This window comes from Rhinoraja longicauda, chromosome 23 (assembly GCF_053455715.1).
Source record: "Rhinoraja longicauda isolate Sanriku21f chromosome 23, sRhiLon1.1, whole genome shotgun sequence".
Classification (NCBI taxonomy): domain Eukaryota; kingdom Metazoa; phylum Chordata; class Chondrichthyes; order Rajiformes; family Arhynchobatidae; genus Rhinoraja; species Rhinoraja longicauda.
Window position 1 is genome coordinate 34,952,764 of NC_135975.1, and position 16,930 is coordinate 34,969,693.

At 50.1% G+C, this 16,930-nt stretch overlaps 1 protein-coding gene across 4 annotated transcripts in view; it reads right to left on the reverse strand.

Annotated features, from left to right (window-relative positions):
• Positions 1-16,930, reverse strand: part of LOC144605135 (uncharacterized) — a 111,488-nt gene that overhangs the window by 18,230 nt on the left and 76,328 nt on the right. For all 4 annotated transcript variants that reach the window (XM_078420206.1, XM_078420209.1, XM_078420207.1 and 1 more), the window contains 2 exons: positions 12,278-12,581; positions 11,202-11,318 (listed from right to left, as the gene is read on the reverse strand). In XM_078420206.1, the coding sequence (XP_078276332.1) occupies positions 11,202-11,318; positions 12,278-12,581 (421 nt within the window). The remainder of the gene's footprint in view (positions 1-11,201; positions 11,319-12,277; positions 12,582-16,930) is intronic.

Genomic DNA, 16,930 nt, shown 5'->3' on the forward strand with positions numbered 1-16,930 from the left:
TTTGGAGTGTGGGAGGGAAGCGAAGATCTCGGAGAAAACTCACACAGATCATAGGGAGAACGTACAAACTCTGTCGAGACAGCACCCGTAGTCAGGATCGAACCGGGTCTTTGGCGCTGTGAGGCTGTAGCTCTACCGCTGTGTCACCATGCCACCTTTGAACAGGTGTTTTTGCAATCTCGAAGGAGACTCAGTGATTTACAGTGGGTCGTCAGGGGCTTTGAAGTTGTCTTTGCCACATGCTAGGGAGCAATATGTTACACATTTGATACGATGTGATGGCAGGGTGCTGCCTCTGTTAAGCCATCACTGGTCCAGCGGTGAAGTTATGATTCAACCATTCAATTATACGTTATTGTCACATGTACCTACTGTAGGTACGGTGAAATGCCTTGTGTGGGGGGAACAACTGCAGATGCTGGCTTCAACCGAAGATAGACACAAAGTGCTGGAGTAACTCAGCGGGCCAGGCAGCATCTCTGGAGAGAAGGAATGGGTGACGTTTCGGGTCAAGACCCTTCTTCAGTGAAATGTTTTGTGTACAACCTGGTATAACCGTACAGTAGACCTCACCTCGGCAGTACACAAGAGTCACCACGATTCTGGCACCGACAAAGTTACAAAACTTCACCAGACAGTCCAAGGAAAATACATTTTTAAAACATGTAGCCTGACATGAAGCGTAAAGGACATAGTCAGAGGGCAGTGAATCTGTGGAATTCATTGCCACAGATGGCTGAGGAGGCCAAGTCAGTGGGTATCTTTAAGGTGGAGATTGACAGATTCTTGATTAGTGCGGGTGTCAGGGGTTATGGGGAGAAGACAGGAGAATGGGGTTGGGAGGGAGAGATAGATCAGCCATGATTGAATGGGGGAGTAGACTTGATGGGCCGAATGGCCTATTTCTGCTCCTATGACCTTATGACTTGAGGATGCTGTGTGAGCTGATGTGTTCACAGACTCCATCTGCATTGATTCTTTACAGAATCATGTCTTTTGTACTGAGCAATCCCATTTTGCCGAATCTTACTGAGTACGGACTGGATTGGCACCTTCAGCCTGTGCTTTAGGGGAAAGGAGAAACACAGAGACACAAGAGACTGCAGATTCTGGAATCGTGAGCAAACAGCAAATTGCTGGAGGAAGAAAGTTTATGTTCCGTGTGATATACTGCAGCTGCATTCACACGTGATCGGAGCAGAATTAGGCCATTTGGCCCATCAAGTCTACTCAACCATTCAATCATGGCTGATCTATCTCTCCCTCTCAACCCCATTCTCCTGCCTTCTCCCCATAACCCCTGACACCCGCACTAATCAAGAATCTGTTAACCTCCGTCTTAAAAATATCCATTGACTTTGCCTCCACAACCTTCTGTGGCAATGAGTTCCACAGATTCTCCACCCTCTGACTAAAGAAATTCCTCCTCTTCCTTTCTAAAGGTACGTCCTTTTATTCTGAGGCTGTGTCCTCTGGTCCTAGACTCTCCCACTATGGAAACAACCTCTCCATATCCACTCTATCCAGTATAAGAAAATAACTGCAGATGCTGGTACAAATCAAAGATATTTATTCACAAAGTGCTGGAGTAACTCAGCAGGTCGGGCAGCATCTCGGGAGAGAAGGAATGGGTGACGAAACCCATGACCTGCTGAGTTACTCCAGCACTTTGTGAATAAATCCACTCTATCCAGGCCTTTCACTATTCGGTAAGTTTCAATGAGATCCCCCCTCATTCTTCTAAACTCCAGTGAGTACAGGCCCACGCTATAATGAGCGTTAACAAACGCTCATCATATGTTAACCTACTCATTCCTGGGATCGTTCTTGTAAACCTCCTCTGGACCCTCTCCAGAGCCAGCACATCCTTCCTCCGATAAGGGTCCAAAACTGCTCACAATACTCCAAATGCGGTCTGACCAGTGGCTTATAGAGCCTCAGCATTACATCCCTGTTTTTGTCTACAAGCCCTGTTGAAATGAACGCAAGCATTGCGTTTGCCTTCCTTACTACTGCTTCGACTTACAAATGCACTTTCTGGGAGTCCTGTGCCAACACTCCTTTGTCCCTTTGCAATGTTTGTACCGAGTAACCCTATGTTGCAGAATCTTACTGAGGAAGGAATAGTTTGGCATCTTCAGCCTGCACTTTAGAGGAAAGGAGGAGCCAGCGCTGCCGTCGCAGCTGCGGCTTGCATGCAGTCCGTCTGTCTTTTGTGTTTTTTGTTGTTTTTGTCTCAATTGTAGTGTTAATATGATGTAGTGTTGTATGTTATGTTTTGGGGGGGGGGGGGGGGTGGGAGGGAACTGTAACTGTAACATTCTCTCTCCAGAACGGAGACGCGACCTTTGTTCTGTGCCGTGTCCCCGTTCCCGTTGCGGCCTACCACCGGCCATGCACCTGGGACCACCTGGGTCTCTGGTTCGCAGAGCCCGCGGTCCGGACTCACCACCTGCGGCGCTGGCTGCCTGCGAATGCTGCGGGAACGGCTGCGACTCGTCTCCGGAGGCTCCGGCGCGGGCCGCGTGGACGTCGGAAGCCCGCAGGCCCCTGGATGGGGGCCGACATCGGGAGCTCCGGCAGCGGCAGAGGCAACGTGTTCGCCCGCCCCGAATCGCGGGGCTTGGGTCGGCCCGCCACGGACCTTTCACCATCCGGCGCGGCCTGAAATAGGCCGCGGGATTTTTTTTCACCGCCCAGCGGGGGCTTCAATATCGGGAGCCCCGATCGCCCCGACGTGGCAACTCCAACAGCCTGACCGCGGGACAAGACGGCAGGGAAGAGAAAAAGACATTCTGGCCTTCCATCACAGTGAGGAGGGACTGGAGGAGACTCACTGTGATTAATGTTTCTTTTTGTTTGGTGTTAGTTGTGATTGTATGTGTTATTGCATTTTTATTGATTAATCTTATTGGTCTTATTGTTCAACTGCGGGTAATGTTTCATTTTACTACACATTTATGTGTATGTAACAAATAAACGACTATTGACTATTGACTATTGAGGAGAAACACAGAGACACAAGAGACTGCAGGTGCTGGAATCGTGAGCAAACAGCAAATTGCTGGAGGAAAGAAAGATTATGTTCCGTTAATCAGTCACCGTGTGATATACTGCAGCTGCACGTTGTAAAATTGTCCCTAGTGTGTGTAGGATAGTGTGTGTGCAGGGGTCGCTGGTTGGCGCAGACTCGGTGGGCCGAAGGGCCTGTTTCCGCGCTGTAAACTAAACTAAACTAAACTAAACTAAACTAAACTAAACTAAACTAAACTAAACTAACATAAAATAAATTATACGAAACTAACTAAAACTGAACTAAATGACCAGGCTGTTGTGTGAGTGATTTAAGAATGAGTGTTGAGGGAGGGGTGATGGGGTGGGGTCACCGAGGTGTTACCCAGGGTCAAACATCACTTTGTGCTGAAGAGGTTGTCAATGTGGACGCCAGGCCTGGGCTTCCTGTGGATGAAGGATCTCCTTCCTCTGGCTCCAGTCTCTCGTGGTCTCCACCCTGCTCCTCCTGCTGAGCTGGCTGCTGCTTTCCCCCCTTGCTCCTCTCGCCAGCACCGACTGTTCTTGTCCGATGGCCAAACTATGCAGCACACGGTACGGCAGGCAAAGAGGGAGCGGCCAGCTGCTGATGACTGCAGGGCCAGAGGGTGCTGACAGCCACGGCTTAATCCCAGCAGTCACTTTAGTTTATTTTAGTGTATTGTCATTTGTACCGAGGTACAGTGAAAAGCTTGTTTGTGCGTTCTCTCTGTGACCTGCGTGGGCTTTCTCCGGTTTCCTCCCACACTCCAAAGACGTACAGGTTTGTAGGTCGGGTTGCCAACTGTCCCGTATTTTGGGCTAAAATGGTTTGTCCCGTATTTGGTCCGGATGGCGCTGCAGGACACAGTAGGCCCGGACAATGTATGCCTGGACACTGTAGGCCTGGACACTGTAGGCACGGACAATGTATGCCTGGACACTGTAGGCCTGGACACTGTAGGCACGGACAATGTATGCTTGGACACTGTAGGCCTGGACACTGTAGCCTGGGGGCCGCTGTAGTCCCGGACACTGTAGGCCCGTACACTGTAGGTCCGGACACTGTAGGCCCGGACACTGTAGGCCCGGACACTGTGGGCCCGAACACTGTAGGCCTGGACACTGTGGGCCTGGACACTGTAGGCCTGGACACTGTGGGCCTGGACACTGTGGGCCTGGACACTGTAGGCCTGGACACTGTAGGCCTGGACACTGTAGCCCGGGGGCCGCTTTAGTCCCGTACAGTGTAGGCCCGGGCGCCGCTTAACGGAGGTTGCATAGCAACCCGCCTCCCGGCCCGAGCGGCTGCAATTGGTGGAGCTGAAGCACGTGACCGCTGGCTGGGTGAGGTCACGTGGGGCGCGGCGCAGTGACGTCACCCTTTGTCCCTTATTTGGGAGTGAGGAAGTTGGCAACTCTATTTGTAGGTTAATTGTCTTCGGAAGCGATGGGTGATGGTTTGTGGTGTGGTGGGGGACTGCTTGTGACTCTATCTTTCTGTGGAGCATCGTAGGCTCTGGGCAGTGGAGAGCACCACTTGAGGCCAGGGTGTCCCCTCGTCCTCCAAAGTCACCCCCTGGGGCAGTGTGGCCCCTGAAACATGAGAGGCAGCAGTGAGCAGCTGAGAACGACAAAGTCTTGGAGGCTGCCATGTCCTCTACTGGTCCAGCACCGAGTGCCATTCAGAGGACACGGCCCCCTCTCATTAGGAGATGCTTGCGGCTTGAGAATGGGCCTGGTGGTTCCCATAGCAATGGCAGGCCTGAGGGAAGCCTGCAATGGCCGCTCTGCTGACGTGGGTGGGCTGAGGGAGGAGCAGGTGGGGGCCGGCTGCGTGCAGCGGAGAATTATCAGCTCACTGGGATACGTGGCCCACGAGGACAGCTGCAGAGGCCGCAGAGCTGGGAGGGAGGGAGGGTGACCTTGATTTAACCATGAGAGCATCGCAGCCATGTGTGTGAGAGTCTGTACGCGGGGTTTTAGTGACTTGAGTCTCCACAGAGCTGCATCGTTTGTTCATCTTGGCCACAGCTCACCCCTTCACAAGCATTTCACTTTCTTCCCACCCATCCAACTCCTCTCCAACTTCATTCTTTTACTTTAGACGTTAGACTTTAGAGATACAGCGCAGAAACAGGCCCTTCGGCCCACGCCGACCAGCGAACTAGCATTATCCTACACACACTAGCGACAATTCACAATTTTACAGAAGCCAATGAACCTACAACCCTGCACATCTTTGGAGTATGGGAGGAAACCGGAGCACCCGGAGAAAAAACACTCCTTCACAGGGAGAACTCCTGACTTGAACAGCACAGATCTGATCCACAGTAGATTGTGGATCACGGACATATGGACACATGCATCTATACAGACTCATTTGCTGACAAATACACCCATGCATACACCCTTGTAACACAAGGATTGTCGCATGGTTATCTCCACAAAGTATTAATGCTCATAAACATACACACAGTCATAAGTTCACTCACACAACCTAATGTAGACAAACACAGACAGGTACAAGCACAAATCTACCAAACTGTTGCTCCATAATTTGATACTTTGGTTCAAACGTATGAATTGAGGGCAAGAGTCAGCCGCTTTGCCCCTCAAACCTGCCCCGCCATACAAAGTCATTAAATCTGGTCTCACTGTAGTCTGAGCTCTGCATTTAGAATCATTGAGTCGTACAGATAAGAAACAGGCCCTTCAGCCCAACTCGCCCACACCGGCCAATATGTCCCAACTACACTAGGCCCACTTGCCTGCATTTGGCCCATATTCCTCGAACCCTGTCCTACTTGTGTACCTGTTTAAATGTTTCTTAAACGTTGCGATAGTACCTGCCTTAACTAACTCCTCCGGCAGCTCGTTCCATACATCCATTTTCCTTTGGGTGAAAAAGTTACCTCTCAGGTTCCTATTAAAGCTTCCTCCCCTCATTTTAAACCTATGTCCTCTGGTTCTCTGGGCAAGATGCTCTGTGCGTCTACTCGATCTATTCCTCTCATGATTTTATACACCTCTGTAAGATCACCCCTCATCCTCCTGAGCTCCAAGGAATAGAGTCCTAGCCTGCTCAACCTCTCCCTATAGCTCACACCCTCTAGTCCTGGCAACTTCCTCATAAATCTTTTCTGCACCTGTTCCAGCTTGACGACATCTTTCCTGTAACATGGTGCTCACAACTAAACACAATGCTCTAAATGCACCAACATCTTATATAACTGCAACATCACCTCCCAACGTCTGTACTCAATGCTCTGATGAAGGTCAATGTGCCATCTTCCTAAGTAACTTTTCACTCCTAGCTTATCAAAAATATACCCAAGGTGACCTTAAAAATACACTTCCCTCTGTGAAAGGGTGCTCCAAACACTCTCTGACAGAAACATATTTGCCTCCACTCGGGGTTAATGTTAGTTGTGGCACTGTGGCGTAGCAGTGCGATGGTAGAGTTGCAGCCTTACAGCGCCAGAGACCCGGGTTCAATCCTAGCAGCGGGTGCTGTCTGTACGGTGTTTGCATGTTCTGTGACCAGCGTGGGTTTTCTCCGGGGGTTCCGGTTTCCTCCCACACTCCAAAAATGTCCAGGTTTACAGGCTAATTTGGCTTGGTAAAAACACAGTGTGTGTAGGGTAGTGATTACACAGTGTGGACTCAGTGGGCTGAAGGGCCAGTTTCCGTGCAGTATCTCTAAACTAAACTAAACTGAACCAAATGTGTGGGGAGGAACTGCAGATGCTGGTTTACACCGAAGACAGACACATAATGCTGGGGTAACTCAGCGGGACAGGCAGCATCTCTGGAGAGAAGGGATGGGTGACGTATCGGTTTTGAGACCCTTCTTTAGACCTAAGATAAACTAAACTAAACTACTGTGTTTTTCTACTAACTCTGGTATGAAGAGCAGGAAAGGGTTATATTCAGACGCAGAACCAGGAGTGCTTGAGCCCAGTTCAGCTCTCTGACATTGAGCTGCATTGTGACCTTTGCTGCCCACAGGAATTTCACTGCCGTCCTCTGTGTTAACTGCACATTGCAAACCCATTTCTGATGATGCTTGCACAGTCTGGAAACACATGTGCGGGGCTGACATTTGAAACTTGTTTTCTTCCAGCAGGGGAGCTAAGGCTTGGGCTCGAGCAGCTGAACGACTGCCAAGCCCAAACAAGGTGGACTTCCCATACGGCAGGAAGCTGTTCCATTGACCACACTAGCAGCTGCCTCTTTGGAATCAGCAGCACCACAATGACCCCGTTTAGCCAACAAACCATTCCTCTCAACTTCAAATAAGATGCTGCTCCCATCGATACATTAAGGTAGCACTTGAATTAGATAGTCGGCGATGGTAGGAGATAGAGGTGGGAGATAGAGAAAGTAGGCAGATAGTAGGAGCATGTCTTCACGGGTGAGACTGTGTATTTATCTGATCTATTCCTCTCATGATTCAGATCACCCCTCAACCTCCTGCGCTCCTAGGAATAAAATCCTAGCCTGCTTAACCTCTCCCAATAGCTCAGGCCCTCCAGTCCTGACACCATTCTTGTAAATCTGTAGGAAGGAACTGCAGATGCTGGTATATACACACAGTAAGATAGACACACAGTACTGGTGTAACTGAGCGGGTCGGGTAGCATCTCAGGAGAAAAAGGGTGGATGACTTTTCGGGTCGGAACCCTTCTTCAGATTCAAGACACTTCAGACCCGTCCTTTTTCTCCAGAGATGCTGCCTGGCCCGCTGAAATACTCCCGCATTTTGTGTCAATCCTTGTAAATCTTCTCTGCACCCTTTCCAATTAGTTTAGTTTAGTTTAGAGATACAGCGCAGAAACAGGCCCTTCGGCCCACCGAATCCCCGCTGACCAGCGGTCCCCGCACACTAACACTATCCCACACACACTAGGGACAATTTATATATTTTTACCAAAGCTAGTTAACCTACAAACCTGTACGTCTTTGGAACATTAAATAAAAGAACCCACCAATAGGCTGATGGCTTGTCTACTCCGAACTTAAGCTGACCATTTCTGCCCATTTCTAGAGGGGAACATTTGTAGTACCCTCCTGCACCCTGTCGATGATACCTTACAATTATTAAAGGTACCTTACAATTATTTAAGGGATGCACTTACAGTATCACATAAGCCACATATTTATTACTGCATTTCCATATGTAGAGAAAGGCCTACCAGAATTTGTCCAGTTGCCTATCACGCCTCCCCTTACTCTTCTCTTTCCAGAAAAAGGAGACCTAGTCTGCACAAACTCCCTGGAGAGCTGGCTCATCTCTCGAATTCAAGTCCATAAATAACGGAGGAAAGGCGATTTTACTTTAGTTCAGAAGCACAGCGCGGAAACAGGCCCTTTGGCCCACCGAGTCCGCGCCGACCAGCGATTCCTGCACACTAACACTATCCTACACACTAGGGACAATTTACAATAATACCAAGCCAATTAACCTACAAACCTGTACGTGTTTGGAGTGTGGGGGGAGACCGGAGCACCCGGAGAAAACCCACACAGGTCACGGGGGAACGTACAAACTCCATACTGACAGCACCCGTAGTCAGGATCGAACCCGGGTCTCTGGCGCCGTGAGGCAGCAACTCTACCGCTGCGCCACCGTGCCGCCCTCGATAACGATGAACAATGCAGGGGATTGGAACACTAGCCACTGCAGCAGTAGATGTTTTCCTGATGTTCTTCACCCCTGTGTAGGGCTGAGATGAGTCTGGAGAGTGGTACCAAGGTAGGAATATGTTTCATTCCCAGAACCATTTCCTTCAGGCTGGCACAGTAGCACAGTGGTGGTGTTGCTGCCTTACAGCTCTGGTGACCCGGGTTCAATCCTGACTACGGGTGCTGTCCGTACGGAGTTTGTACGTTCTCCCTGTGACCGCGTGGGTTATCTCCGGGAGCTCTGGTTTCCTCCCACACTCCACAGACGTGCAGGCTTGTAATTGGCTTCTGTAAATTGTAGGGTAGAAGTAGTGTACGGGTGATCGATGGTCAGCACGGATTCGGCGTTTCCATGCTGTATCTCTAAACTCGGCAAACCTCATTCCCTTGCTTTGAGCACAACACTTTCCCACTGAAAGAGTCTGACGTTTCAGGAAACAAAGCCGTTAGTGCTGCTTTGTGCAGGGTTGGCAGCAGTTGTCAGAGTGGCTGTGAGTGGGATGTTCCTGCAGAGGTCAGAACCCTTCACACAGCTCGGATATACTTTATCTTGGAATCTGTTCAATGGCCACGGTCCAGGATGTGGGACTCAATGGGAACAATAGGCAGCTTCGGCCTGCCAGTGTGAACTGCGTACTGACATGGGAGGAGTTTCTCCCTTTCATAATAAAAGTCATAGCTGGATTCCTGTCAGTACCCTGCGGGAAACCAGAGCCTATAGCTGGTAACGTTGTAAAGAATGTTTATTTTCCCAAATCTAATCCTGTCCTTTGTTGGCGGCACGGTGGCGCAGCGGTAGAGTTGCTGCCTCACAGTGCCAGAGACCTGGGTTCCATCCTGACTACGGGTGCTGTCTGTATGGAGTTTGTACGTTCTCCCCGTGACCTGCGTGGGTTTTCTCTGAGATCTTCCATTTCCTCCTGCACTCCAAAGACGTATAAGTTTGTAGGTTCATTGGCTTGGTATAAATGTAAATTGACCCCAATGTGTGTAGGATAGTGGTAATGTGCGGGGATCGCTGGTCGGTGCGGACTCGGTGGGTTAAAGTGCCTGTTTCCGTGCTGAATCTCTGAACTAAACTAAATTAAACTCACATGGATGGCTGTTGAGTGTTTTATTGAACCTGAAAGCCAGTAATCCTATCTAATAGTGATGTAAATTGACAGATACCTTTTCAGAAACACATACAAGTGTAGGCAACGCAGATAGGTATGCAAATAAATAAGTCTGCAGAAATAGATTGTAGAAATAGGATGGCACGGTGGCACAGCAGTAGAGTTGCTACCTCACAGCGCTAAAGACACGTAGACACGGGTTCGATCCTGACTACGGGTGCTGTCTGTACGGAGTTTATACGTTCTCTCCGTGACCTGCGTGGGCTTTCTCCGGGTGCTCCAGTTTCCTCCCACACTGCAAAGACGTGCAGGTTTACAATAGACAATAGGAGCAGGAGGAGGCCATTCGGCCCTTCGAGCCAGCAGTGATCATGGCTGATCATTCACAATCAGTAACCCGTGCCTACCCTCTTCCCATACCCCCGTTTGTAGGCTAATTGGCTTCAATAAGAATTGTAAATTGTCCCTAGTGTGTAGGATAGTGTTAGTATGCGGGGCGATCGTTGGTTGGTGCGGACTCAGCGGGCCGAAGGGCCTGATTCTACGCTGCATCTCTAAACTAAAGGAAACTAAATGAAAAATGCTGGACGACATTCCTTTCTCCGCCACCTCCACTCCACAGTCAGGGGACTTCCCGCTGAGACGATGCATCCCGTCGGGGAACAAGGAGTGGATACATTTCCCATTCCTCATTGGTCAGACACAGAGTGACCTGTGGCCAGCTGCTCCTACACTTTCTCGCACGTTCAAACTCTCAGGCCGTATTTGGAGCAAAACTTGCATTTCCAATTAACCTCAAGTATAATAATTGGTCAAAGTGAAAGATCCAGCAAGGAGACAGGGTCCTTGGCCCACTGAATGAATGCCAACCCCCGATCACACAGGCTCTAAGTTTATCCCACTCTCTCATCCATTCCCCACACACCCAGGGAAATTTTAAGGCCAATTAATCCAAAGACGTACAGGTTTGTAGGTTAATTGGCTTGGTGAATGTAAAAATTTTTTGTCCCCGGTGGGTTTAGGATAGTGTTAGTGTGCGGGGATCGCTGGTCGGTGCGGACCCGGTGGGCCAAAAGAGCCTGTTTCCGCGCTGTAGCTCTACACTAAACTAATCGACAAACCCGCGTGACTTTGGGATGTGGGAGGAAACTGGTGCACTGGGAGGAAACCCACGAGGTCACAGGGTGAACATGCAAACTCCACGCAGACAGCACCTGAGAGGTTAGGATCACGCAGGGGTCTCCAGTGCTGTGAGCCAGTGGCTCTACTTGCTGTGCCATGGGGCCGCCCATTGTTTAGGACATTTTGAAGTTCGCGGCACATTCATTCATTCATTTCAATTCCCGGGCACCCGACTTTCTTCCTTACCAGGAACATGCCAGGAGTTGCGTTGTGTCGCTCCACCAGCAAGGCAGAGGCCTGGCCCGTGTAGGTGCTAGCCATGCTGATATCGTACCTCAGTATTCGGAATGAATCGAGTTGGCTCTGATGCCAAATGAGAAATGTGGTTAGACACACTGCAACGGAGCAGAAACGCAACAGCACAAAACAATCGCAGGTAGACACAAAATGCCAGAGTAACTCAGCGGGACAGGCAGCATCTCAGGAGAGAAGGAATGGGTGACGTTTCGGGTCGAGACCCGTCTGCAGACTGATGTCGGGGAGGGACGGGACTGAATAGCGTTAACCATTTGGAGGGGCTTGGAGACGGAGTTTTGAAAATCCCACCGAGAAACAAAATGAATTTTCCTGAGGGAAAAACAGGTAAAAAGCTGCACAAAAATTGCAGTGGTGTAGATGAAGCTAATGTTTCAGCTGCAGAGGTCCATTTCTTTTGGAGCAGTGCGAGTGTATTGTAGGGTTGCCAACTGTCCCGTATTAGCCGGGACATCCCGTATTTTGGGGTAAATTGGTTTGTTTAGTACGGGACCGCCCTTGTCTTGTATTAGGCCAGGGGGCGCTGAAGGCCCGGACACTGTGGGCCCGGACACTGTGGGCCCGGACACTGTGGGCCCGGACACTGTGGGCCCGGACACTGTGGGCCCGGACACTGTGGGCCCGGACACTGTGGGCCCGGACACTGTGGGCCCGGACACTGTGGGCCCGGACACTGTGGGCCCGGACACTGTGGGCCCGGACACTGTGGGCCCGGACACTGTGGGCCCGGACACTGTGGGCCCGGACACTGTGGGCCCGGACACTGTAGCCAGGGGCTACTGTAGGCCTGGACAGTGTAGGTCTGGAGGCCCGGGCACCGCCTAACGGAGGTTGCATAGCAACCTGCCTCCTGGCCCGGGCGGCCGCCATTGGAGGAGTGGAAGCACGTGGCCGCTGGCTGGGTGAGGTCACGTGGGGCGCGGGGCGGTGACGTCACCCTATTGTCCCTTATCTGGGAGTGAGGAGATTGGCAACCCTGGTGTATTGGTTGCCGGGGGCAATAGTACCTGCACACAGGGCTGGCTGCGGTTCCGGTTCATCTCCTCATACAGCTCTTGGATCATAATGTCGTAAGGCATGAGTTCCAGATGGGACGACACCACGCACACAAGGATGATCTGCTGGATCTTTGGCATGGCTGTCCTGATGAAGGTGTCAAATTCCAGGTCCGTGATGGTGGGCACCCTGACGGTGCTACACTTGCATGGCTTCCTCCCCTCGCCCAACATGGCGAGCCGCAGCGCGACCGGGCAAGGACCCGGAGATTGCAGCCACGGACTGTCTTCCTTGAGAATCTTGGGGAAGTGAATCCTGAAGGAAGAGGGCAATCAATCATAGACAATAGACAATAGACAATAGACAATAGGTGCAGGAGTAGGCCATTCAGCCCTTCGAGCCAGCACCGCCATTCAATGCGATCATGGCTGATCACTCTCAATCAGTACCCCGTTCCTGCCTTCTCCCTATACCCCCTCACTCCGCTATCCTTAAGAGCTCTATCCAGCTCTCTCTTGAAAGCATCCAACGAACTGGCCTCCACTGCCTTCTGAGGCAGAGAATTCCACACCTTCACCACTCTCTGACTGAAAAAGTTCTTCCTCATCTCCGTTCTAAATGGCCTACCCCTTATTCTTAAACTGTGGCCCCTTGTTCTGGACTCCCCCAACATTGGGAACATGTTTCCTGCCTCTAATGTGTCCAATCCCCTAATTATCTTATATGTTTCAATAAGATCCCCCCTCATCCTTCTAAATTCCAGTGTATACAAGCCCAATCGCTCCAGCCTTTCAACATACGACAGTCCCGCCATTCCGCAAATTAACCTAGTGAACTTACGCTGCACGCCCTCCATAGCAAGAATATCCTTCCTCAAATTTGGAGACCAAAACTGCACACAGTACTACAGGTGCGGTCTCACCAGGGCCCGGTACAACTGTAGAAGGACCTCTTTGCTCCTATACTCAACTCCTCGTTACGAAGGCCAACATTCCATTGGCTTTCTTCACTGCCTGCTGTACCTGCATGCTTCCTTTCATTGACTGATGCACTAGGACACCCAGATCTCGTTGAACTCCCCCTCCTCCTAACTTGACACCATTCAGATAATAATCTGCCTTTCTATTCTTACTTCCAAAGTGAATAACCTCACACTTATCTACATTAAACTGCATCTGCCATGTATCCGCCCACTCACACAACCTGTCCAAGTCACCCTGCAGCCTTATTGCATCTTCCTCACAATTCACACTACCCCCAGCTTAGTATCGTCTGCAAATTTGCTAATGGTACTTTTAATCCCTTCGTCTAAGTCATTAATGTATATCGTAAATAGCTGGGGTCCCAGCACCGAACCTTGCGGTACCCCACTGGTCACTGCCTGCCATTCCGAAAGGGACCCATTTATCCCCACTCTTTGCTTTCTGTCTGTCAACCAATTTTCTATCCATGTCAGTACCCTACCCCCAATACCATGTGCCCTAATTTTGCCCACTAATCTCCTATGTGGGACCTTGTCGAAGGCTTTCTGAAAGTCGAGGTACACCACATCCACTGACTCTCCCCTGTCAATTTTCCTAGTTACATCCTCAAAAAATTCCAGTAGATTTGTCAAGCATGATTTCCCCTTCGTAAATCCATGCTGACTCGGAATGATCCTGTTACCGCTATCCAAATGCTTAACAATTTCGTCTTTTATAATTGACTCCAGCATCTTCCCCACCACTGATGTCAGACTAACTGGTCTATAATTACCCGTTTTCTCTCTCCCTCCTTTCTTAAAAAGTGGGATAACATTTGCTATCCTCCAATCCACAGGAACTGATCCTGAATCTATAGAACATTGAAAAATGATCTCCAATGCTTCCACTATTTCTAGAGCCACCTCCTTAAGTACCCTGGGATGCAGACCATCAGGCCCTGGGGATTTATCAGCCTTCAGTCCCATCAGTCTACCCAAAACCATTTCCTGCCTAATGTGGATTTCCTTCAGTTCCTCCATCACCCTAGGTTCTCCGGCCCCTAGAACATTTGGGAGATTGTGTGTATCTTCCTCAGTGAAGACAGATCCAAAGTAACGGTTTAACTCGTCTGCCATTTCTTTGTTCCCCATAATAAATTCCCCTGCTTCTGTCTTCAAGGGACCCACATTTGCCTTGACTATTTTTTTCCTCTTCACGTACCTAAAAAAACTTTTGCTATCCTCCTTTATATTATTGGCTAGTTTACCCTTCATCGGAAGTAAAGGAAAAACAAGGGGGAGGGAGATTATTCACCTTTGAACACAGACCCGCCATCCGACACAAAGCATCCATGCACCAGTCTGGGTGCACACGCACACACACGCGTGCACACGCACCGCAAACACACACATGCACACGCACCACAAACACACACATGCACACACACCACACATGCACACGCTCCACAAACACACACCACGCACACACACATGTACACACACCATGCACACACTCATGTACACACATGCACCTCGCACATGCACACACACACGTGCACATGCACCACAAACACACACATGCACACGCACTGCAAACACACATGCACAAGCACCACGAACACACACCACGCACACACACATGTACACACACCATGCACACGCTGCATGCACCACAACCATGCACATGCACTGCACACACATGCACTGCACACACATGCATGTACACGCACCACACATGCATGCATGCACACACATGAACGCACACCGTGCACACCCATCGCACTCACACAAACAGTGGTGAGTATTTCATTTTTCTATGCATAGCAAGCATACAGACCCATGTACACCACATATAGCTAGATATATATTTCCCAACATAAACTCTTTGAATCACACTTCATTCCTTTCTGACCGTGATCATGTGACTCTACTTTTCCTGACACCTCGTACAAGCGGGAATTCTTGCTTTGAACCAGTTAGCTCTGAAAAGATGCAGGAAGGAACTGCAGATGCTGCTTTATACCGAAGATAGACACAAAATGCTGGAGTAACTCAGCGGGTCAGGCAGCATCTCTGGAGAAGATGGATAGGTGTTTCTGCTGTTCTGGCCTTTTCTATCTTCAGTCTGAAGAAGGGCGCCAACCAGAAGCAGCATCCTTTTCACCAGAGACGCTGCCCGACCCACTGAGTCACTCCAGCATTTTGTCTAAGTCTGTAAAGGTGGCTGCAGGAACTGGTGTGCAGAGAGCTGTCAGAAGAAGCAGCCAAGCAGAGCTGAGTTGGAGAAAGCAGAGGTGTCTGTAACAGACGGCAGTGGAGGCCAAGTCCATGGAGATTTTTAAGGTGGAGACTGATAGATTCTTGATTAGTACAGGGTAATGGGGAGAAGGCAGGAGAATGGGTTTGAGGTGGAAAGATAGATCAGCTATTATTGAATGGCAGAGTAGATTTGATGGGCTTAAAAGCCTAATTCTGCTCCAACGACTTATGACCTTATGAAGAAACCTGCCTGAAGTTCTGGTGGTATATAATCAATGTTTGCTAGTGTCTCAGGTACTGTCTCATTGATAGCTTTTTCTACGTCTTCCTGAGCTTTTGATCCTGTTCCCACAAAGTCACAGCAGCGTCACAGGTAACAGCATCATTTGCGATACTCATTCATCAGCCGAGTTATTTTCAGATGATGGACTGAACTTCAAGTCTCTTTGTACTTTGGACCAAGTGCCTCTGATTCCAATATGACTACCACGAAGGTCCTGAAATCAAAACCACTAGCACTATCCTACACACTAGTGACAGTTTACAATTTTTACTGAAGCCGGTTAACCCACAAACCTGTTCGTCTTTGGAGTGTGGGAGGAAACCGGAGCACCCGGAGAAAACCCACCCGGTCAAGGAGAGAACGTACAAACTCGGTACAGACAGCACCCGTAATCAGGATGGAATCTGGGACTCTGGCGCCGTGAGGCAGCAACTCTACCGCTGCACCACCACGTTAGTGTTGTGCCCCCAAATCTTTGGACACATTCACATTCACCGTGACTTTCTGGGCCTCAGCTCTTGCCTCTTTACACTCGAGAGTTATGGGTTTGGTTGAGGTAGTTTAGTCAGCATGTTTTTTCCCTTGTCTCTAGTTGGGAGCATGGGATGTTGAAAAGGTGCAAACCTTCAGGGTATTAGAACATAATAACTAGAAGCAAGAGTTTCCAGGTGAACCATGTCATGTGCACCTCCATTGCAATTGAACAAAATCCATGGCTAATCTTTTACCTTAGTGCCAGTCCTCGGGTTGCCAACTTCCTCACTCCCAAATAAGGGACAAGGTGACGTCACCGCCCCGCGCCCCACGTAATCACCCAGACAGCGACCACGTGCTCCCGCTCCACTAATGGCGGCCGCCCGGGCCGGGAGGCGGGTTGCTACACAACCTCCGTTATGCGGTGCCTGGGCCTACAGTGTCCGGGGCTACAGCGGCCCCCAGGCTACAGTGTCCGGCCCTACAGTGTCCGGCCCTACAGTGTCCGGGCCTACAGTGTCCGGGCCTACAGTGTCCGGGCCTACAGTGTCCGGGCCTACAGTGTCCGGGCCTACAGTGTCCGGGCCTACAGTGTCAGGGCCTACAGCACCGTCCGGGCCTAATACGGGACAAAACAATTTAGCCCAAAATACGGGATGTCCCAGCTTATAAGGAACAGTTGGCAAC